Source organism: Dermacentor silvarum, chromosome 6 (genome assembly GCF_013339745.2).
Source record: "Dermacentor silvarum isolate Dsil-2018 chromosome 6, BIME_Dsil_1.4, whole genome shotgun sequence".
Taxonomy (NCBI): Eukaryota; Metazoa; Arthropoda; class Arachnida; order Ixodida; family Ixodidae; genus Dermacentor; species Dermacentor silvarum.
In genome coordinates, this window is record NC_051159.1 from 128,982,670 (window position 1) to 129,005,292 (window position 22,623).

Here is a 22,623-nt window from a genome sequence, read left to right on the forward strand (position 1 = left end):
TAATTTTTGAAAGTGTTCGCTGAAACACCCTGTATTTGCGAAGCATCTCGGTTGTACTTTGTTTCTCCTAACTCTCGTTAATTCTTCCGGCTCGACTGGTGCCCTTTGTCACCTGTCGCCTAGAGATCGGCAACTCCATGCATTTACACTGACGAAGCACGTCTGAGCGACGACTTTGGGATAATTACGGTGTACACTCGCGAACTCTGCAAACGGCGCGCAACTCTCACCTCGGCGGACGAAGGCTGCTTAAACCCAGAAGCTCTAGCCTGGCTCGCAGTTGAGCCAGAACGCCGGTTGAGTAAGTCACGGTCTACCGGCGAGGTTCGAAGCACTGCTCTTTGGCGAGATGGGAAGAATGCGACCGCGGGCGAATGACTGCCTCTTGCCAGCAGCGCTTCCGCTCCCCTGGCGAGCAAGAGGCCGTAGGGGGAGTGTGGGCGCCCCTGTGAGCGCCCCTGCCGCTTCTGCTGACACAGCACGCTGAAGCGAAAATGCGGTCCACGTGCCTTCTTTTACGACACCGGGAAGCGCTCGGGTGAAAACGCCGCATCGCTACAAGCACAGGTTACGGTCTCGGATGTTCATTATCCTCATCAGGGAAAGCACTCATTAGTTACGCTTTCGTCACTTCTGCTCCTGGCGTCCTTCGTCACCCCACGCATGCTCAGAATGAAGCGTATATGCTTTATGCAATCTTTAAAACAATGTTAAAAAGGTTGACACTTAATAGGCATGACGAGTGGCCTCTTGCACGCTTCAGAACTACACAGTGAGCGCAAAATACCGCGCGCTTATCACACACTGAGGTAGCACAGTGCAGGCCCGGCATGCCGCGATCACGAAAAGAAGCGTTCCCAAGCCGGCGGTTCATTGCCTGCTGGCAGCAGACTACGACAAGTGACGCGCGTGACGTCAGGAGGAACGCGCGCACGCTTTCAGTGATATCTAGGTTTTGGTCAAACTCGCCGGATGGTGAAGCTTAAATTGTCACGTCACTCATGGGCGTCTGCTAAGGGCGTTACAGCCGTGCTCGTCGGCAGTTCAGTTTCGGCTTTCTGGATGATATTGACTGCAATTCCTTACACGGCAGAAACTGCAGTCAGCTTTCTAAATGTCTATAACCTGTTATGGACTCCTCGGATGGCGGAATTCAAGTCTTGCACTAGGATCATTCGTCTGACTCTCAGTTAAAATGTAATTTACGTAATTTTCGCCATTAGCTTTACAATTACTACGCCCAGTCATGTTAAAGTGTATGCCTCTGTCGTGAAAGCCGTCTTGAGGAAATCGCCTAATTATCGCATATGTTGTATCCACAAAGAATCTAGATCGCATTTTCTGAGACATACTGTGCCTATGTGAATCTAAGCCAAGTGGATGAAGTTTAACGAACAATAAAATGCTGGCTACACTTTGTTTGCTGTAGATTGCAGCTGTTGACTGGCAAACGATTACTGAAAAAAGATATACTGGCATGCTACCGCTCAATTGATTACAACTTGCTAGATTACCGTAACTGTGACTGATCAAATCAGTTATATGCGACTGCTTGCGTGTACAAGCTTGGACATGGCTGACAAGAGACATGTACTTAGCTCACCTGGCCTGTAACCGTTTGTCGCCTGCCTTGCTTCAATGCACCGACTGCTGGTAACAGAGGCGAAGGGAATGCAGCCAGCTGGTCTGAGGCCACAGCTGGTGACTCTGAATTAGAACGGAAGTGAGGAGATGGAGTGCTCAGTGTTGAAGCGTGCATGTGTAGGCGTACATTTCGCAGTGCTGCAACATATCCGCGACAAATTTTCACACTAATTCATCCACGTACTGTCAGCACTGCATATCAACACTCGTTTTCCCCATTAACTTGTTCCTGCCCTGATAGCCTCGCGTAGAGTATCCATTGATAGCAGGTAGAAGGCGTGCAAGAATACTGAAGAATCAAAGGTGCTTGTTGGGGTGTCTTGGTGTTTTTTGTGTATCATCAGTCCGTAACAAAAGGCACTCGCTCACTGTGACAGCGAATCGTATCAGCGAATACTCCTAGGTCTCTTGGGATGGCTGGGGCGTGCACCCAACAGACGCAATGCACTAGAGACGCAGACGACGTGACCCTCTTGACAGGTACGGACTAGCTTGAGGGCCTGCAAGACACCCTGAAATTGGCAGCAGACACGGTAAGCCAACATGCAAAGGAGAGCGGGCTTGTCTGCTCACCTAAGATGTCAGATCCGTGTGGAACGGCGGCGCAGCATCAAGAATGATAAAGGAAGCATACAAGTCACCCTAGGGGGACATGTTAAAAAGCCCTGCAATCCCTTAGATTCTTGGGACTCCTCATACAAGCTGATGAAAAATGCCACTAGATGCTCCAACGCCTCTCCAGGACGGCGGAGAAGGTCTGACACACGATTCGAAGAACTACGAACAGACACTGAGGAATGAAAGAGGACGAACCATCGGCCTCGTTAAAGCCTTCATCCTCTCTAGAGTGACTTATACAGTGCCATACGTGGTATTGACCAAGACCGACACGGACAAAGTAAACATCCTCATCCGAAAAGCCACAAAGCAAGCCCTTTGTTTCCTTATGAACGCGTCCACAGAGAGACCTTTCCGAAGGGTCTCCACAACAGGGTCAAAGAACACATAGAGGGTCACCTTTCCAATCAGAAAATGCGCCTCGCAATGGCCCAACCATACCAGAAAGTCCTTAAGCGCATATTGGCTAGTGGAACATCCCCCAAGACGTTAAACCAGCCTAACAACTCCTAGAAGAGGGGCGACGTTATGTCATGCTGCACCCCTTACCCAGAAATATGCACCCTATCACCAAGGGCGGCGTGAAGTAAGAGCCAAGGCCCCGGGCAAGAATCGTTGGTCCTTTCATGAGGTGGTTAACATAAATGCAGCCATTATACCGTGGCAGAAGAGCCAATACCGTCGTGGTGACGACAAAGACGGACCTCTTCGTCGGCGTTACCATGCCAGATGCAACAACTTAGGAAACAGAATAACTAGGCGTAGCACTGGCCCTCACAGAGACTAAGGGAGCAGTCATTATAACGCACTCCCAAGAAATGTTCAGGAGCTTTACGGCTGGGTGGCACCCATGTCTCACCGCGTGTTAACAAAGGCTACCGACAGAATTGTCCAAATAGTGTGGACACCAGCTCACACCTCCCTGGTGGGTAGCGAACTCGCCCACTATTAGGCCCGAGAACTCATCGACCAAGCCACGGAGGACACAGAAGAGCTCACAACACTGAAATTATGCTAGGAAATCACTCAACACTACAGACTCAATCGCAGAACACTCTCGCTACCACACCCGCAGCTCATGGAGACGCAAAAGACAACACTTAGATTGCGGTAATCCACCCCGTTCCCACACCCAATGAGGCTACACTTCCTGTTCCCAACTCAATATGCCGAACGATGTCAACGCTGCCAACAGCTAGGAACACTCCGGCACATTCTCATAGAGTGTAAAAATTCACCGACGATTACGATACTCCCTAATGCGAAATTTGAGCGCAGCTGTATACGTGTTTTCATTTCACGATATATTGGCTGGCGCGCAAAATCTGCCTCGTGCGGCACGTTGCAAACGGAGCGAAGTGTGCCGCGACTGCTTCGCTGATCTGGAGATCGCGAGAGCCAGAGCGTGGGCGACGCGTGGGCGCGATTCACAGCAGCCGACTCCGATAGACCTCCCAGATGCGGCGCGCTACTCTGGCGCCATCTCGTAGCCATCGTCGCCGCACTACGCTTTTCTTCTCACGCTTTCGCCATATTCTCCTCCGCTTTCCGCCTCATGGTTCCGCTGCACCTTCCTCTCCGTTTTCCTCATCGCGCCTCTTCGCTCTAGCCGATTTTCACGTTTTCATCTTTCGCTGCGCTTGTTCGCTCGGTTAGTCGCCGCTCGCCGCAGAAACGGCCGCCTAGAGCTGCGCTCTAAAAAGACCCCCCTCGTTCTAGGAGCAATGGGAGACGCTGTTTTCCAGTTCCCGCCTCTCGCATCAGATTGTGTTGATTGAAAGGGACGTCGTAAGCAACAAGACGCAAGGATTCCCGCGCAGGCGGAGCCTCTCCTGCAATACCAATGCTCTCAATAAAGATGTCTTTTTTTCTCTCTCTCAGCCCCAAAACATGTTCCATGAAATGAAGAGCTCTTTGAATTTATTCACGGCGCTCAGCATATGAAACTGAACTAAGCACTCGTAGAGAAAAAATGGACAAAGTTAGTATGAGCCACACTAAATTGAGCGGGTGTTAAATAGATCTAGTTTGAGTCAACCGAAGTTTAAAGAACAACCGTTCCTTTTGACTGATGTAATCATTGTTCGTATGAGCCACCAACCAATGTTGGCGCACACGCTTTGTCCCGCAGTGGTGTGTAGGCTCATTTCGTTTTAATTCGAGTCCGATAGGTGCAGCCAAATTTATCGCTGCAGTGCACGTTAAAGAACCCCATGTGGTCAAAATTAATCCGGAGCCCTCCACTATGGCGTGCCTCATAATCAGAACTGGTTTTGGCATGTAAAACCGCAGGAAGAAGCTCCCGATTTGGGCTTTGCCGCTAGGTTTTCATTTGTCCGTCGCGTTACAGACGTGCTCACCGACGAGGGCATCCGGAGGATTGGAGACAGGGACTGGTACAACGGCCGGCTGCGCCTTTCTCTCTCTCTTCTCAGGGTCGATACCACCGTGCTTCTTTTCACCATGTTTTTTCATGGTCGACGTAGTAGCCAGTCAGGAGACGGGTAGGTACGCGTTGGTGTCTGTAAGCAGGAACAACAAGGTCACTGGAATGACATTCGTATGGTTGAGTCTCTAAGGCACAAGCCTCCTCTGTCATGCTAACCTTGATAAAAACGCACACTGTCAGGTTTAAGGTAACAGTCGTGCCGGCTGTTATGTTTTAGTCATTTATCGCGATGTCTAAGAATAGCACAACTATAGCACAATTTACAGAATAAATTTAAAGCTTACTTTGGTGGCAAGGTGTCAAATTCTATATGACGCCATATGACGCCATATACCGGGTGTTCAATATTAAGCTTTACGGAATTATTAAATATCGTCTGTGGCAGGTAGCACAATTCTTATCGTTGAGCTGGGTTATGCGAAGAGGCGAATATTAGTAGCACGAGAAATCTAAACACATATTAAGCCAATTAACAAAAATTGACTAATGAACGTCTCAGTTAATTACGACGCACGTTGCAATTTACGAATTGTAGCCGGTGAGTTTGCAAGACGCATCCACTTGAAATGAACCTAACCTAAACCGTCAACCCCTGTGGTCGAGTCATTACATCCAAGTACAGCCTCCCGCATTTTTGCCTATATCGCGTGAGAACACTATAATATGGTCGTACGTCGTCCTGAAGGGAACACTGCATTAGCCGAATCTTGTACAGGAGAGTGCTTAGTGCACTTGAGAGTACTTCTGCCGGTATCGCCGATTATCGCCGCTGAAAGGCGGTAAAATGACGCGTGATGGACGCTCACGCGATATAGCTAAAAATGCGGAAGGCTGTACATAACGTGGTGCCACAAGTGGGATTCGAACACCCTACCGGAATACCGGACTGCCTTTTGACTCTGACCACTTAAGGGCCTTAATTCTTACAAAAATCGGGCATAAACCATAAAGCATCATCATAGTTTTATCCGAAATCAAATGGCCAGGCTGAACGAACTGCGCAAAGTGTCGAATCTATCTGCTTACGAAGTTTCTCTCTGAAGTCAAGGACACGTACGTAGGACAGGACCTGACATTGGATCTGGTGACGTGTTCTGTTCTCATTCTTCAACCTGCAGCTGTGTGCTCATACACGTCACTAGATTTGACTCCATAAACAAAAGTAAGAGCCACAAGCTATCGTCATAGCGGGTGCCCGTATACCACGCTGTGGTAAGGTTTGCATTTTCGGAAAGTGCAACTTACGGAGGCGCAGGCGAAACGACACCGTTCGTCCGGCAACTTGGGGAAGTCGAGCTGGCACAAATCCCACACTGATTCCTGCTCGACGAGAAGTGGGTAACAGCGCAGCAGCAGAAAGCTAACCTGGATTCGAAGATATTTTCTTCTTCAACTAACGGCGCGCTGGCGCATGCGCGGGTGTTCGGCGCAGACTCTTCTGCTTCTTCTTCTTGTCCTCTGGACGTGTGACTCATAGCCACTGTGGGGGATTGGCCAAGACTCAGGTGGCTAAAGCTTGATGAACAAAGAAACTAAATTTCACTCGCAAATTTGCGAGAACTGATACACTCATGTCACAGATGAAAGAGAATGAATAACGTTGCCTGTATTTAAATGTACCAAAAATACTAACGACACAGGAAGCATATTTTACTGGGCAGTTTGCTTGGAATTGATAATAAATTCCTGGACCACGGCGCAAACATCCCTGTGACTGTAACCGAGAGTCGAAGCTCCAGTTGAAAGCATAAAGGGAATTGTTAGGTATAGGGAAATAGTTTCGCGAAAGAAAATGTCGAAGATTCTTTTTCTCAAATTGTATAAAGCAGTGACACCGCACAAAGAAGTAATCTAATGTTACTTCCAGCGGAATGGATAAAAGAAAGAGTTTAGAAGCGCAGCAATAGTTCGAATTACTCCAAGTGTGATGGGAATATAACCGTATATAAGCGCACTTGAAATACGCAGTGACTCATTACCTATTTCCACACGAGGCACTTGAAATTGCTTTCGAACTTGCCATCTTCTTTCTTATCTACCGTCTTATTCCATTTCGATTTCCTGAGCGAGACAATCATTTCGCGTCAATTTTGATGCGATTAGCATTCGTACGATACCTCTGACACACTTTCACGTATCTGTCAAACCTAATCATCTTTCTTTTAGGCCAACTTGGGTCGCTGGGTATGTGCCACATGATAATTAAAAAAGAGAAAAAAAAAGAAAAGAATCCTTTAAAGTTTGTCCCGTGCTGTACGAAATCTAACTCCCGTGATATTTATATTCACACACGCGCCATGCGCGGACTTCGCGGCGGTGCCGCTAGATGACGCTGCGTATCAAGAAAGAAGCGCGAGAGAGGAGGACGATTGCAGAACACGTCTCATACATGACGAGTTTAGGCGTTAGCAGGACGGTGTGTCGCTACATTCCTTCAATGTTAATCGCATTAACGTCAGAATTGAACCTGAGATGGTTTCTGCCAATATTTTCCTTTCTCTTATTTGCCTCTTTTCTTTGCAGTAATATTTATTGATTCGTTATTATTTAATGCACATCTATACTGCGTAACTCTTAATTTCAAAACTTGCATCCACTGAATTAGGTCTTTTGATCTTTATAATTTTCTTTTTTTTTATTTACCCCATTCTTGACTCCTCCTGACTCATTCTGTGGAATTGGCCACAGAGTGAGTCTTCACCATTTCTTGGAGGAACAACCGATGAACCGTCGCTACAGGTAATAACGGTTAGAAGGCACATAAATATATTTTGTAACATACGCACTTCATTGTCCTGAGATCGCTCGTAAAGGTGAGATTACAGCCGGTTCCAGAGTGCGCGGCAGAGTTAAGTCGGTGCTCACTAAGTTTTGTACGAATGTTCCCATGTGGTATTCACGATTACACCACCATAATGACGCTGAGACAGCGAAACAAGCTCGTTTCTAATTTACGGCCACCGGAACTGAACAGCTGCGGAACAGTGCCTTTCATTTTCACTGTGAAAAAGAGTAGTTATATTCACAATACTGCCAGCTGCATTTCGGTAGCCAAGTTAGGTGTGGTAAGAATGGTAACGGCGAATGATCTTAGACTGGTGTACTTCGCAAAGTCGCGCCGGTGTGAAACCACGCAAGAAAAGTAGTAACAGAAAAGCGATGTCAGGGCACACATAGGTACAATTTGCAATCGGAAAACTCGTAAACAGAAAAAATAGGTCAATAGCGGCAACTTAGCGTTATACACCTTAGCGTTATCGGCTGATTTTTCTGATTCCGTGCACAATGCCTCCGCGCCAGCCGCCACTGAATAGCACTGCGTGAGGGGCAATGGACCAAAGTTAACAGTCATTAACGAACTTTCGCTGTTATTCACAAATACACGAAGCATTCTTCCAAAACGTGACGATCTTTGCTCGGCTATCGATGCTTCTGACGCCGACATAATCTGTCTTACTGAAACCTGGTTATCTGCGAAGATTGATAGCTGCGAATTGTTCGATTCCAAAAAAAAAAAAAACACTTCAAAACTTATCGGTGTGACAGGGGTGCTCGGTGTGGCGGAGGCGTGCTTATAGCAGTCTTTGATACTGTTTTGTCTTTTCCTATCCATATTACTAACGCTCTAGAACTTGTTTTGCTTGAAATTCAAACGTGCTCTAAGAAATTGATATTGGGCGTTTGTTATCGTCCGCCGTCCTGTTCACCCACCTTTGCTGACGACCTTCATGGTGTCATTCATATGATTACATTGCGGTATCCCAATAGCCCTTTTCTTTTACTAGGTGACATTAATTTCCCTAATATAGTATGGTCCAATGTGCGTTCCTATTGTCATCCTTTTTCCAGTGAAGGCGACAGGTTTCTGAATTTGTGCAATGATTTCAACTTGTCCCAGCTTGTAATGCAGGCCACTCGAATTACGTCTACCACTTCTAACACCCTGGATTTAGTGCTCACCACTACGCCTGATCTTTTCCATCCCATATCGTATACCTACCGGGGCTAAGCGATCACTTACTGCTTCATTTTTCGTTGAGCTGCACCGTGCCTCACCAGAGTAACCACAAAAAATATATCCGTGACTATAAACACGCTGATTATGATGCCATTAACCATGAGCTTTCTGCATTTTTAGATGTTTACTTGCCCAACTTTCATGATCGCTCCGTGAATACTAACTGGAATTTATTCAAAGAAAAAGTTGGATCGCTCATCGAGAAATACGTTCCACGTATAGTCATCTCGACAAACTCGCAATCGCCATGGTTCAGTCAGTCGTTAAAGAGGCTGTGTAATAAGAAAAAACGAATTTTTCGATCTGCCAAACTAACCGGTACTCAAGAACGTTGGACGGCTTATGAGGCTGTGGCTACCGAATACAAAAAGCTCTTAAGCGCGCCAAGGATTCATTTTTCAATACTACATTAAGATCTCTTTTAATTAGTAACCCTAGGCAATTTTGCAGCGTTGTTAACAAAAGAGACAATTCAGCTATCACCCTTAAAGACTCAAGCGATCAACCAATCCCACTTGAAAAGTGCGCAAGTGTTCTGAACTCTGTATTTGTTTCTGCTTTTTCCAAAACTGTGTGTTCCGTAACCCCTACCTATCCCGGTAATGATTTTTTACCAATGGACCCTATTGTCTTTGATATTGCTGGTATAGAAAAAATAATCGATAAACTAAAAGTTTCCTCATCATTTGGCGTTGACAATGTAAATTCCAAGTTTTTAATCACGACAAAAGTATACAGTGCTATAATACTTTCTAATCTATTCCAGCAATCTCTTGAGACAGCCTGCATTCCGGAAGACTGGAAGGTCGGGAGGGTGATTCCTTTGCACAAGTCTGGGGATAGCCATTCGCCACTTAATTATCGACCCATTTCACTTACGTGCATTCCATGTAAAATTATGGAACATGTCATTTACTCTCACCTTGCATCATTCCTAAAGTCAAACGCCTTTTTTACAGATCACCAGCATGGGTTTCGCAAGTCATTTTCCTGTGAAACTCAACTTATATCGTTTACACATGACCTAAATTCTATCCTTGACAGGGGTTCCATTGTTGACTGTATATTCCTAGATTTTTCAAAAGCGTTTCACAAGGTTTCTCATCAACTGCTTTTTTTGAAACTAAGTAAACTTGACCTTGATCCTAACGTTCTTCAATGGCTGCGCTCTTTCCTCACCGATCGTTCACAATTTGTCACAGCTAATAACACTTCCTCCTTCACTTCTGCAGTTGAATCGGGCGCGCCACAAGGCTCTGTGCTGGAACCATTGCTTTTTCTCATCTATATCAACGACTTACCTGACAGATTACGTTCATCAATTAACCTTTTTGCAGACGACTGTGTCATATACCGCGAAATTAACAGTGACTCTGATGTAGGTCTTCTTCAGTCCGATATCAACCACGCTCTCGACTGGGCTAGCATGTGGAACATGGAACTAAACACTAACAAATGCAAGTACATGCGTGTTTCTCGCCGTAATACCACACTGCCCTCATATCTTCTCAATACTAGTAACCTTGAATCTGTGTCGTGTTACAAATATCTAGGCGTATTTATTTCTTCTAATCTTTCTTGGAAGTTACATGTTGACCATATAACCAACAACGCTAATCGCATGCTGGGCTACATACGCCGCAATTTTTATCTTTCTTCTAGTTCTGTAAAATTACTTCTTTACAAATCGTTGGTTCGTACTAAACTGGAATATGCTGCTTCTGTCTGGGACCCCAGTCAAGAGACGCTCACCTATCAACTTGAATCTGTCCAGAACCGGGTGGCTCGCTTCATTCTTTCTAATTATCACCGTAACTCCAGCGTCACTACTATGAAAACAAGCTTATCGTTACCACTGCTATCACAACGCAGGAAAATATTCCGTCTTTGCCTATTCCATAAGATATATCATGACAACTCCATTCTTAATAATAAATTGATAACCCCCTCGTGTTACGTTTCAGCCCGCATCGACCATCGACCATCGTCATAAGGTTGGTATTCCTTCATGCCACACCAACCATTTTTTCAATTCGTTCATCCCCAGTACGTCAGCAAGTTGGAATCACCTTCCCCGATCCGTCGTCGAAATATCTGATAACGCTAAGTTCAAAGCTGCTTTAACAAACCTTCTGTTGTCATAAACATAATTGTAGCATTGTCAGCTTTTTTATTTTTTCTTGGCATTTTTTTTACCACACCAATCTTTTTAAAACGGGTGTTCTGTGTTTTGTAGGCACATATTACTACTTCGAGCGTCATGTATTTCGTTTTATTTCTTTGTTGCAAAATATTTATTTATGCTTTGTTTGTTCAGCTGGTTTTCTCTCCTTGTGCTGTGCGCATTTATTGTTAATCTCCTTTATTGTATTGATGTAACTTTATTTTTTTATTTTCCCCCCGTGAACCTCAATTATGCTAAGTTTTATATAAATTTACTGCTGTTTCTGGTTTCCCACTTCTTCAAATGTAACCCACTCCCCTCTGTAATGCCCTCGGGCCCTGAGGCTACTGAAATAAATAAATAAATAAATAAATAAATAAATAAATAAATAAATAAATAAATAAATAAATAAATAAATAAATAAATAAATAAATAAATAAATAAATAATAATAAATAAATAAATAAATAAATAAATAAATAAATAAACTGAAGTACATGTCAGGTCTTCCATGAGGGTGATATATAGGGTGAAAACGAAGACATCATGCATGAAGCAATTTAACGGTACCAGGAGCGGTCGCGCACAGCAGTAGATTGTTAGACTGTTGTTTCACTTCTAATAAGGCAATTTCGGACTACGGGGTATGAGGAATTATTTGTGTGGTAGACATTTCCTAAAAAATATTATATATACATATATAAGCAAGAGAAATAAACCGAACTTGAGCAACAGAAATCAGTTAAACCTCGATTTAACGAAGTACAAGAGATCCTATTACTTCAATACAGCGAAAACTTCGTAAAATCGAACACTCGAGGCACTCGCACAGTTAATATTTACCCAAGAGCAAGAAAAGGTGAGATTTTCCACCGGCCTTGGGCCGGCCATTCGTTAAATAAAACATTTCATAAAACAAACTTTTGCTAAATCGACGTTTGTCTATTCGAAGAGGACGAGTAATGCCTAATTGAATGGTGAAACCCAGCTATAGCTCCTGTCTATGCTTCGTCTCACCTACTCCGTAAAGATGCACTGAGGGCACGTTCTCATTAGCCAACCAAGAACGAGAACCGGCGACAACGGCGCAAAACTGAGCAACAAGCTAAAAATAAATGATTAAGTATTATTCAAAAGAGGATGGCTTTGTGGCTTATGCTGGGGTGCGGGAAGGCGGGTAGGATGTAGAGAAGAGTGGCATGGGTGAACCCCACCGCCACCGCCGAAGAAGAGACGCTCTTAAGAACATCAACGAAAGGCCCCTCTCCACCCATGAAAGCCTAGATACGGCCGGTCACGGCAGTTTCCAGGGCGCAATCTCAAATTGATTGTAAGGCACATGGATTGTAAGGCAGCCCCGGATACCGCCGTGGATGGATAGATCCACACCTCCAGAGTTCTTGCAGTGCCACGATGGCGGTTACGAGCGTCTGGGAGTCCTGGACAATTCCAGAGCATGTGGCGTATAGTGGGCGGGGTTTCGCCTTGGCAGGTCGAGCACATGAACCTGGGTGCTAAGAAACGAGCTAAGAAAAGCTGACGCTATAATAATTTTAGAACCACTTGCTTCTGAGCCCTTCCTCCGAAGTGCATAAGCTTTAATACTGGTCAGCAAGAAGAAGATGAACAACCCATTCACGGGAGCCACGCAGCAACGATTCATCAACATCGACAAGAAAAATTCACGCACCGAAGAAGGCGAAGAAGCTAGCGGTGGATCAGCTGCGTTACCTGTTGTTCTCCTGTCACCCTGGCGTCAGAGATAAAATGCCGACTGTAAGTGTTGCCTTTCTACTCTCGCAGTGAGATTGGGCTTCACAAATTCGTGGTTCGGACGAGACTAGTTCGCTAACGATATTTGTTGTGGTCACATTATCGCCTTCTAGTTATTAACAAGCGCGTCGTATAGCATTAAACTCCTGTATGGTGAGTCAGCTTATAGCTGACGAACATAAGGAGCGGTGAAACAATGCCGAGTGTTGTCAGTCACTCTGAATTTGTGCTCTTGCACAAATTCAAAAAAGAAAATGTTCAAAAAAAAGCGCAAATACTTACAAAACAAACGCTCAAGCGCAGCTCTGAAGCATTTATGCAAAGAGCACAGGGGCAGACTTTCTGATTTTTTAAAGTCACAATTGGCTTGCATGCGCGGTTCTAATCATGACTGAAACCGAAAAATAACAGTTCAGTTACTTTTACGTTTATCGAAATTTCCGAGGAACGGGTCATGTCGCGGTAACCAGAACAATACTCCACTCAAACCGAAATAAATCGGTGCCAGGGGAACTCTGAACCGGTAACCAGAACGATGATAACCCGATCTTCAAAAAGGCGAATCAAGATAAATCAATTGTCTAGTGTTGCGCACTAACCGCAACTGAAAAGAAGTCGTTCTGCCGGGTTGAGTCCCTGGTTAAAATTCCTACTGCGTTTTTCAAAGATAAATCTGCGCGCAGAGCGAAACATTAAGAAGCAGTCGATACATCCTTACATTTAGACGACTTGTTCAGTTCTCTTGATGTCCGCACAGCATACCTCTCGTTGACGGCGGCCAAGGACCTCTCAAAAAGCTTAAGCTCATCGTCTGACTTCAGGTAGCCATGGGAGAAGCCGTCTTCATGATGATGTAACCCTTGGAGGTACTTTTATATCACCTTCTGTCGGTCGAAGGATCGCTCATCGTTGCATTCCGCGCTTTCACAAGCGAAACAAAACAACGCACGCCGCGAATATGCTCCGCGCGCCAACTTCTCGCTCACGTGGAATGAGCTGATCCGAACTGAGGCGCCGCACACCGACCGCGCCGCCAAACAGAGAGAGAAAAAAAAAAAAAAAAGAAAATGGCGATACGTCATCGAGGCGAGGCCACGTCATCGAGGCGAGGCCCCGCCCCTGCACGGATTTGTTGTGAAAACAGTCGCACTCCTTTATAAGCAGCTGCTTCCTGGAATAAAGAGTTCTTCATCTTGGTACCTGTTGCGTTTGCGCCAGTTGTTCGGCCGCCGTCCCGGCGTACCCGGCGTGGCATCCATGGCCGTCACGCCGATGCAACAAGTCAACAACTTCCATGCATACACGTCGCCTCCTCGTTCTTCCTTCGACAAACATCAGACATCGCATTCGTCGTTGAGACATGATTCTGTCAACATCCCCGTGTGAATTAGCATGAACTGCTATTAGCACTTCGGCATAACTTGTGAACGGTGTAGTGCATGAAACAAACTTAGGATGATATTAAAGTTCTGATCTGTGCGGTGCGTTTATTGCAATAGATTACACGTTGTACAAGATGACAACAAGGACACTTCTCTGCGTTTCATTTAGCTTTATAGCATTTAATTAACCTCTTCCCGAAAGCATCGCTTCACATAGATCCCAATATGTGTGTTGTATGTGCTTATATTTTTTTCTAAATTTCATGAGTTTCAATCAATCAGATCAATCAAAATTTTATTCCATAATACGCAAAAATGCAGTATTTACCACGTGGACCCTTAGCCGTCATGGTTAGACGTGGACCTATGCATTAATGTCAGCCAAGGCCCTGTGCGGTGGGCCTTGCGCTTGTCTGCAATAAACTAGAGCTGAATTTATGTCAGCATGACAGTAGCGTGGACTATTCCCTCATGTAGGCGATGTCGAGTTTCTGCAATAATTTGCAGCTTGCCTTAGCGAGTTATGGTTGCACGTTGCGCTTGTTACGTCGCACTAAAGTTCTTGAACGTAGCGCATACGACACACAACTAAAGAGTGACGCAGATACTCGCAACACGGTTTTACTTTCAATGACGTCTATAGCTCCGGGATCAGAGCTATATGTATATACTACACATACCCACTTAGGTGTCACTGAGCAGCTAGTGCTCGCAAGGTGTTTTGAACACGTGATCAGTGACGCGCCTAGCGAGGAGTGTATGTAACTCTGTTTGCTCTTTGATGCGTACTTATTGTTTCTGCTATTAATACTATTTTCTATTGCTGCTGTATTTGTCTGTCTCCCGGCATATTACTGGGTGGTCCAATTCTAGTTGAGTCGGTGTTGCGGCCTCTTGACCACGGACCTCAGCATCGCGATGCTGTTATGTAAAGTTTGAATTCGATAATATAGTATTTATTACTTCATGGTTGGCCTTACGTCCCTAAAGCCGAAATGATTCCTCGCAGCACTCCGAGCGACCCTTCACTGGTTGCCTCCGCGAACGAGCAGCAGCCCCAGCAACACGTGTCGGGCTCGCCCGCCAACGCCGCCATGGACGCGTTGCGTCGCTGGCGACCGGAGGTCAAGGGGGCCACACCCACAGCGGCCGCGAACGACCCGACGGCCGCGGGCCGTCACGAACGCGCAATGATGGTCGCCCTGCTGGTCAACATGTCGGCGGGCACGGCACTGGGCTACGCGTCCGCGTCCATGGCTCAGATCGAGCTCGAGCCCTGGTACACTCTGCAGCGCAGTGCGCCCCAGAACCAGTGGGTCGCCGACGTCCTGCTGCTCGGGGCTGTCGCTGGAGCGCTGCTCTCAGGTGAGCCGGCGGTGGACAACAGTCGATCCGAATGTAACAGTCCCGGATACATGAATTACCCTGTATATCTATCGAACACGTGAAACTTACTGACTGATGTCGACTATCTCGCTCATAATGAACTGGGCTCTGGATATCGAACTCTCGGGCATCGGGGCGTCGCGCTATGCTTCTGGACGCACTTTCTGCAGTGGATGTGGTGAGCCGGTACTCTGCCGACATTGAGAGGGAAAGGGACTGGAACCGGTCTACACAATCCCCCACATTAGGAACGCCATTCTCAGTGATGCTGAGAAACAGTTGAAAGCAGAGGCAAAAATGACTGCCTACTAAACTCATAGCTCTGTTCTCAATAAATGGACTCCTTCCTCCCTCATTTCTTACACCGCAGATAACACACACCTGTATATAGCGAACGCATCACAAACGTTCGCTCAAGTTCGTTATAGGTGAGTTTGTGTATGTCGAATTATCCGATATATCGAATAGTTTTTTACGCATAAGCCTGTTCGTTATAAACAGGTTCGACTGTAAAAGTAGGCAACCAGCCCTTAAACATGTATTGCCAACAGCAGCGCCGTGACACACAGCCTAACGGGTGGAGAAAACTGTATTCTGTTGGACTACTGCAATTTAGCGTCGGCAGATTCAACGCTAATCTTGAGGCATATGTGTCCAGCGTCTGACCTGACTGGGAAATGGCGCGCTAGAACGTAGGAGCGCACGCCCATGGACCGAGTTTGGCTGGCTGGACGCGTCGGGTGTTAGCAAGCGTTGATATAGGCGGGTGTCTGTCAAAATTTAAAACATCGTACCATTTTGGTGGCGTTCATACTGCGCGGCATTGTCATATACTATGTACACTTTAGTAGGGCTCAACGCGAACGTAAGACGGGTGTTCCGTGTCACGTTGCACGCACACCACGTTACAGTGTAGTGTGCGTGCTTGAACGCATAAAACGACGTTTTGTAAAGATAGTAACTGGAACGCCAATGCATTTCTCCGCAAAGTTCGGGAATTAATATCTCGAAACTGGTGTCATCCTGAGAATTTATTCCAAGTGGATCCGCCTTGCGAACTCCACGGCTAGATTTTGTAAATTGCAATATGGGCCACAAGGTGATTAGTTAGAAACTTATTTAGTGAACTTTTGTTAATTAGCCGATTATGTATTTCTATATTTTATGCAAGAAATGTCCGCATCTTCGAGTAGACCAGCTCGTGAACTAGAATTGTGCTATCTGCCACAGGCAACCTTTAAAATGTTTTTGAAAGTGTTCGCTGAAACACGCTGTACATGGCAGTATAGCGTTTTGCCAATTAGTATAATTTACCTTAAGTTCCCCTATGGGCCTGTAACAACCCCGGCCCCATCTCTTCCCTGCTCTAACACTCTAAACTTCTCTCCCTTGCTTATCTCGACCACTGAGCAGTTAGTCCTCCCATCAACTTCGAACCATAGCTCTTCTGGAAGGTGGACGTTCCCTGGAGTTCTGTCTATAGGTGTATATTTACGCGTTCCAATACAATGTGCTGAGTCGTCTGCATATTTCTTCTGCAGCAAACTCATACCTCACCCTGACGCGGATATTTGCTCCCGCATGCAATTGTTCTTAAGGCGGGCTAGCCCTGGCCTCAAAGAGCTAAACCCTCTAACTACCCGGTGTGTAATCGTATACATTTTCTTTGACGATTTCTTGCCTGACACACCCAGGGCTCATGCTCCACCTGCTGGGCCACAGAAGAACGTTGCTGCTGTCAGCCTTCGGCCTAATGAACGCCTGGGTATGCGTCGTCGTGTCCAACAGCCTCACCATGTTGTTCATCGGCCGCATAACGTGCGGCATCTGGCTCGGCGTCTCCACCAACTCCGTGAGCCTCTACGTCTGCGACGTGGCTCCTCCCACAAAGAGGGCCTTCTTTGGCGGGCTCACCGAGGTGCGATGCGTGTTGTACGCCAGCACCCTTAATGCAGGGTGTAAATTCAGGTTCTCTGCGAACCCTGCGCTTGATTGGTAATGCGATTGTGATTAACTTGGCCTCATTTTGCGATCTGCTATAATTGCAAAAGGAGGGACAGCTGGGCGAGTTGGTGTCGTAACGTAATCATAGCGCACCATCCTGTTGTTTCTATTCGCTGTCTGCATCCCCGGCACTATTTTATTAGCTGCAATACTCTCGGGACAAGTTTCTGTGGCAATGAAGTGAAAGGCTACAGGAACGGAGCTTCTGCAAATCTCTTACGGCGCCGAGTATTCCGGCAGACTTTCACAGCCGCTTTGAATTAGCGTAGCCTGGTACTTTCCCAAACGCGGAAGAGAAAGAAATATAAGAAATGTAATAAGATGTTTGTTCTCTGTTCCCTAAGCTTAAACTCACGTGAATGATATTGAAATATTCTTTATTGTGCGTGCTTTGGTTCCGTGGCTTTCCCTTCATTGCCACAGGAAGTTGTTCCTGAGTATGGCCTCCTGACTATCAGATGAGAGGCCAACTCGTAAAAGGAATTGGTCTCGGACTGGATCCCTGGGACAGGGTGAACTGCTTCATTTGCAGCTTCATGCTATTGTCCTGTGAATAATGATATTTTTTGGTTTTGCCATAAAAGTAAGGAATGCGCGAAAATTGAAATTTCGAATACGAATCGAACAGTATGTTATTTGCTTTCTATACTATTAGAAGTAATCGGATGTTCGCTTCTCTTTAAATGTAAAGGATAACAAGACTCGTTGTAGTCTCAGGGGAGAAACAATGATGCACGTAGTGACCATTTAAATGATTCTAATGCAGGGGAGCAGCGTATGTTGCGCAGACGCACCAGCTTCTGAGAGAACTCTCGGAACAGATAACCACTGGTCAATAATTTCTAGTCACTTCAACAAGAATGCTCAGCTTGAGGCAGCCTACGAATCCGTGGTCTCTATTTGGGCTAAGTTGTATAGAAGAAATTCGAAGTGAAAATTTGGCACGGCGTGGAAGAATTTTATCTTGGCGCACCTATTATTAGACGTGTATCATTTCACATAAAAGAGAAATTGAGTGAGCGATTAAATGTTTTAATTTAACCTCAACTGAACAAAAATACGAAAATAAGAACATCTTAAACAATGAGAAAATAAAATTACACTTGTCCTCAGTGCCTAGGATTGAAATAAATTCATAAAGAACGTTGGTCGTTATAAATCTAAAGAGGCTCGAGTGGACTGGCTTGCCATTCGACGTGCACCCTTCTTTATAGGCTTCGTCGTCTGGACCACGGAGAGATCGTTCCTTGACGGCCTGCTGCCTCCGGCGAGCCGATGCTCGGCAAGCTCACAAACTGCGCTGCAAAATTTTTTTTTTTACATGTTCCCTTTCCCACATACTTCATCTTCTTTGTTTCAGACATAAGAGTTCGCATATAAATCGCATATCTCAGGACTAAAGGCGCATTCAGTCATCAGGCCCGTTTCCACCACCTTCAGGTGGCCGCAAGCTTGGGCATGCTAGCGGCTTACGTGCTGGCTGGTGCTGCGTGGCAGATGTCGGCGGTCCTGTTCACTCTGGCGCCGGTGTCAGTCTTCGTGCTGCACAGCTACATCGTCGAGAACCCGCGCTGGTTTGTGACCAAAGGCCGCTACCGTGACTCAAACACGGCCATGGTGCGGCTTTACGGAGACGACGTGCCCACCGACTTCAGGTACAGCAGGACGGGCGACGATTCGAACGTCTCTACAGTCGGCCGACAGAAGGTGGCCAGGTAGGCAGCGAAGAAAGGTCGCAATTGACTGTACTGCTGCAGCTGTATAGAGAACGTAGCAGAGCTGATAAAGCTCTGTAGGGCACCGAAGTTGAGCTTTGGGCGAGTTGGTGCTGCATTATGCCGAAGCTAGCCGGCTCAGCAGACACGGACAAACAAGAATAAACACTCGAGGGCTGAACTAACGACTGAGACGTTATTTTCCAGAGAGCGGTATAAAGACGCTTCACACAAAGAAAAAGAAGTCGGAACAAAACCGCGAAAACTAAAAGAAAAAAGAAAAGAAAAGAAACAATCTGAAGCAGGGTTTCGCCGCACGCGTCGGTTTCTTCCTTCTCGGCCCTTTCACGCGGCCACCGTCGCACGAACTACGCCAGCACAGTTTGTCTCGCAGGTACCGGTTATTCTGCCATATGAATTCGCGTTTGTCACTTGACAAGGACACCATTGAGCATAAATACAAGGTTGTACCTGCATCCCACAGGGATCATACTGCATGCGTTTATTTGGCGTTACAAAATTGCACTTTTCCTTGTATTACGGGGTTTCCTTCAGACTGGGAATATATATATATATATATATATATATATATATATATATATATATATATATATATATATATATATATATATATATACGTGCCACTTTTATGTGGCTGGTATTGAGCAACAAAGCTGGGTCGGGAATTTTTAAGGATGGTCTTCAAATTTCTCATTGACACTTTTGCTTTTGAATGTAACATTTAATAAGATGATTAATTACTAATACCTAATTATGTAATTATGCGAAATACAAAAAATAGTCCAACTTGCTACAAGCGATGGCAAACATTACCTTGGTTCTGCCCCGCTACGCTACGTGACATTTGAGTATTTTGGCACAAAAGCATGGGACAGTAAGCACACCTCTGTTCTGTGTAACAAAGAAATTAATTTCTACATAAACTTTGAACATATAAGGTATGCTTATAACGCAAATCGGCCTCTTAATAAGATAGCGCATTGTCTTTAACGAATTCTTCGATTTACTTGATTTTCTTTCATTTAGCCATTTGGTATTTGCCACTGGGCGAGTGCTCATTTTCGTGGCCAATCCTCCAGAATTTGATTTTTGTCCATGTGGCGCAAAAGGTAGAGAATATTTAAATGTAGCAGCATACGTGCGTCGCACTTTGCTGTGCATACACTTATCATCACCATTCTTCTGTCGACAAGCGTCATTCACCGCCTTGGTCCTCGTGACGTCACTGTTATACGTCTCATCATTTTTATCCGCCTGATTTGCTCTTTTCATTTCGGCAAAGACTTTGAGCCGTATCGCGCACGAACATAAACATTGCATGGAATTACAGTTGTGACTTTCGCGGTGGGTAAACATGAGTATTGCAAGAGGTTTCACGCTTGCATTGAATAAAGAAAAACACAATTGTACGCGTCGCCGTTCGTTGTATGGGATTTAATGCGCACCGTTGACTAAATCTTCGGTTCAGATGGATTTTAACATGAGTGTTGGATTAGCATAATTCACTCTTTAGTCAAGGCGTCCACGGCACCGTATCCGCATTCCTTGCTCTTTTAGATCGACCCCATCGCCCAACCAGCTCAGTGTGTACGTAAGAAAGGCAGCTGACTACTACTTGTCTCCTTGTGTACTGACCCTCCGCAGGATGCTGTCGGTGTGCCTGCTGCTGAACCTGCTGCAGAACCTGTCGTGCGCGCAGCTCGTGCTGCTGCACGCCGTGCAGGCGGTGGGGCCCCTGATAGATGTGATGTCACCGCAGGAGTCGGCCTGCCTGGTTCTCGCCATGCACGTCAGCTGCACGACTCTGTTCGCCGCCCTGACTCGCTGCATCGGCCGTCGGCAGCTGCTCGTCGTCTCCGCAGTGCTGGTCGCCGGTGTCCTGTCCGCCATGCGTCCGTTTGATGACGTCGTCATCAGGTTAGATCACCCGTCGCATAACCCCGAAGAGGCCAGAAACAAAGTGTGGGAACGGGCTGGTTGATGATCGATGTTGTTTCAACAGCGCAGAAGCAGACGAAGGATGGACAGACAAAACTTCGTTTGCGTATTCTTTTTTAGCATTCCGAAAGGTAGGTTACGACAGCGTTGTTTTGGTGTCACATTGACAGAATTCAGTCGACTCGACCAAACCGACTCTCGCTGCTGTGGTCATTTCCTGTCATTAAACAACAACAACAACGACGACAACAACAACAACAATACCAACAGCAACAATAGCAACAGCAACAACACATAGCTTAAAAGATGCACGGCAAAATGTGTAACTATTGCATAGAAAGCTGTTTCTCGCAAGCACCATCGTCATTCGATGGTTCAAGACACAGCAACGCCTGAACGAGCCGATGGTTCGTGTGGAAAGGGAAATGTTGGCGCTATCTTCTGCAGCCCTTGAGGGAGCACGGCTCAGGTACTTGGGACAGCAAGGAGTGATGTGGAGAGGGGAAATGAGGATAAAGTGATTCCCCGTCGAATTCGTACAGATTTTCTGTGAGGGTCGTTTGCCACTGCTTCCTAGACCTTCCGCCGATTGCAACTTGAGCTAACATTTTCCTTCAGTGCCCGTTTCTTAAAGCGAACCCGCTCACCCGTGCAGCCGGTGGTCGCCCAGTCAGGCCAGTGCGACCAGGTGGGACGCCATGACCTCCGTCTGCCTGCTGGTGCTCGCCTACTCGATGGGCCTGTGCCACGTGCCTCCGCTGGTGATCAGCGAGCTGCTGCCCCTGAAGAGGTGGCGCTACCTGAGCGCCTCGTTCCTCTGGACCGGGCGCTGGCTGGTGGCCTTCGTGATTGTCCACTTCGACAAGGAGCTGCTGAGGGCCGGCGACTTCAAGAGCATGTCGGCGTTCGGCTTGGCGGTGGTGCTGGTCGCTGCGGCCGCTATTCCCTTCGTGCCGGAGACTGAGGGCCGCACGTTGGCGGACATTCACCGCGACGAGTGAAGACGCCAGCCGGCGCGCGTCTTATTCGCCGTCGACGCTGTGCTGGCCTGTCGCAAAGTTTCGTTGCACTTTGTGCCTGCTCACTCAAAGCTTTTTAAACTGTGCCTTGCGGATAGGAAACCGTTGTATTGACTTTTTTTCTTTCACGTGTTTTGCATTTATGGACTGTGCTGTGCATTCGAACCATATCCTCTGTTCTTTCGTGTGCATGTCAAAACAATGTAGTACTTTTTCAGGCTTCCACCTACGAGATCTAATGTTTTTAGCAGTGGACACTGTAACGTATGTGTGCTGCATTCGCCAGTTTATTGAAGACAACCTAAACGCTCACTCTAGCTAAGCGGGTGAGTCTGAAAAACGAGAACTTCTTAGTGCGTTCCGGCTATAGCTGTAATTTTTCGCTATTGCGCAATGCATTTTGCAAGTGATTGTATTGCCGACACTAGTTGCAACGAACTTTCGGGAAACGCTGTTAGACCATTGCGGTGTTGAATTCATGGTCAAAATGAAC

At 46.3% G+C, this 22,623-nt stretch overlaps 2 protein-coding genes across 2 annotated transcripts; both read left to right on the forward strand.

The window, feature by feature from the left end:
• The first annotated feature begins 15,042 nt into the window (after window positions 1-15,042).
• LOC125946337 (uncharacterized) lies at window positions 15,043-17,432 on the forward strand. The gene is made up of 2 exons (XM_049669111.1): window positions 15,043-15,412; window positions 17,128-17,432. Exons 1-2 carry the CDS (start codon window positions 15,043-15,045, stop codon window positions 17,430-17,432), a joined length of 675 nt encoding a protein of 224 aa, XP_049525068.1.
• Window positions 17,433-18,899: 1,467 nt separating this feature from the next.
• LOC119455972 (facilitated trehalose transporter Tret1) lies at window positions 18,900-21,252 on the forward strand. The gene is made up of 2 exons (XM_037717524.2): window positions 18,900-19,152; window positions 20,818-21,252. Exons 1-2 carry the CDS (start codon window positions 18,935-18,937, stop codon window positions 21,152-21,154), a joined length of 555 nt encoding a protein of 184 aa, XP_037573452.2. The 5' UTR covers window positions 18,900-18,934; the 3' UTR covers window positions 21,155-21,252.
• Window positions 21,253-22,623: the final 1,371 nt, after the last annotated feature.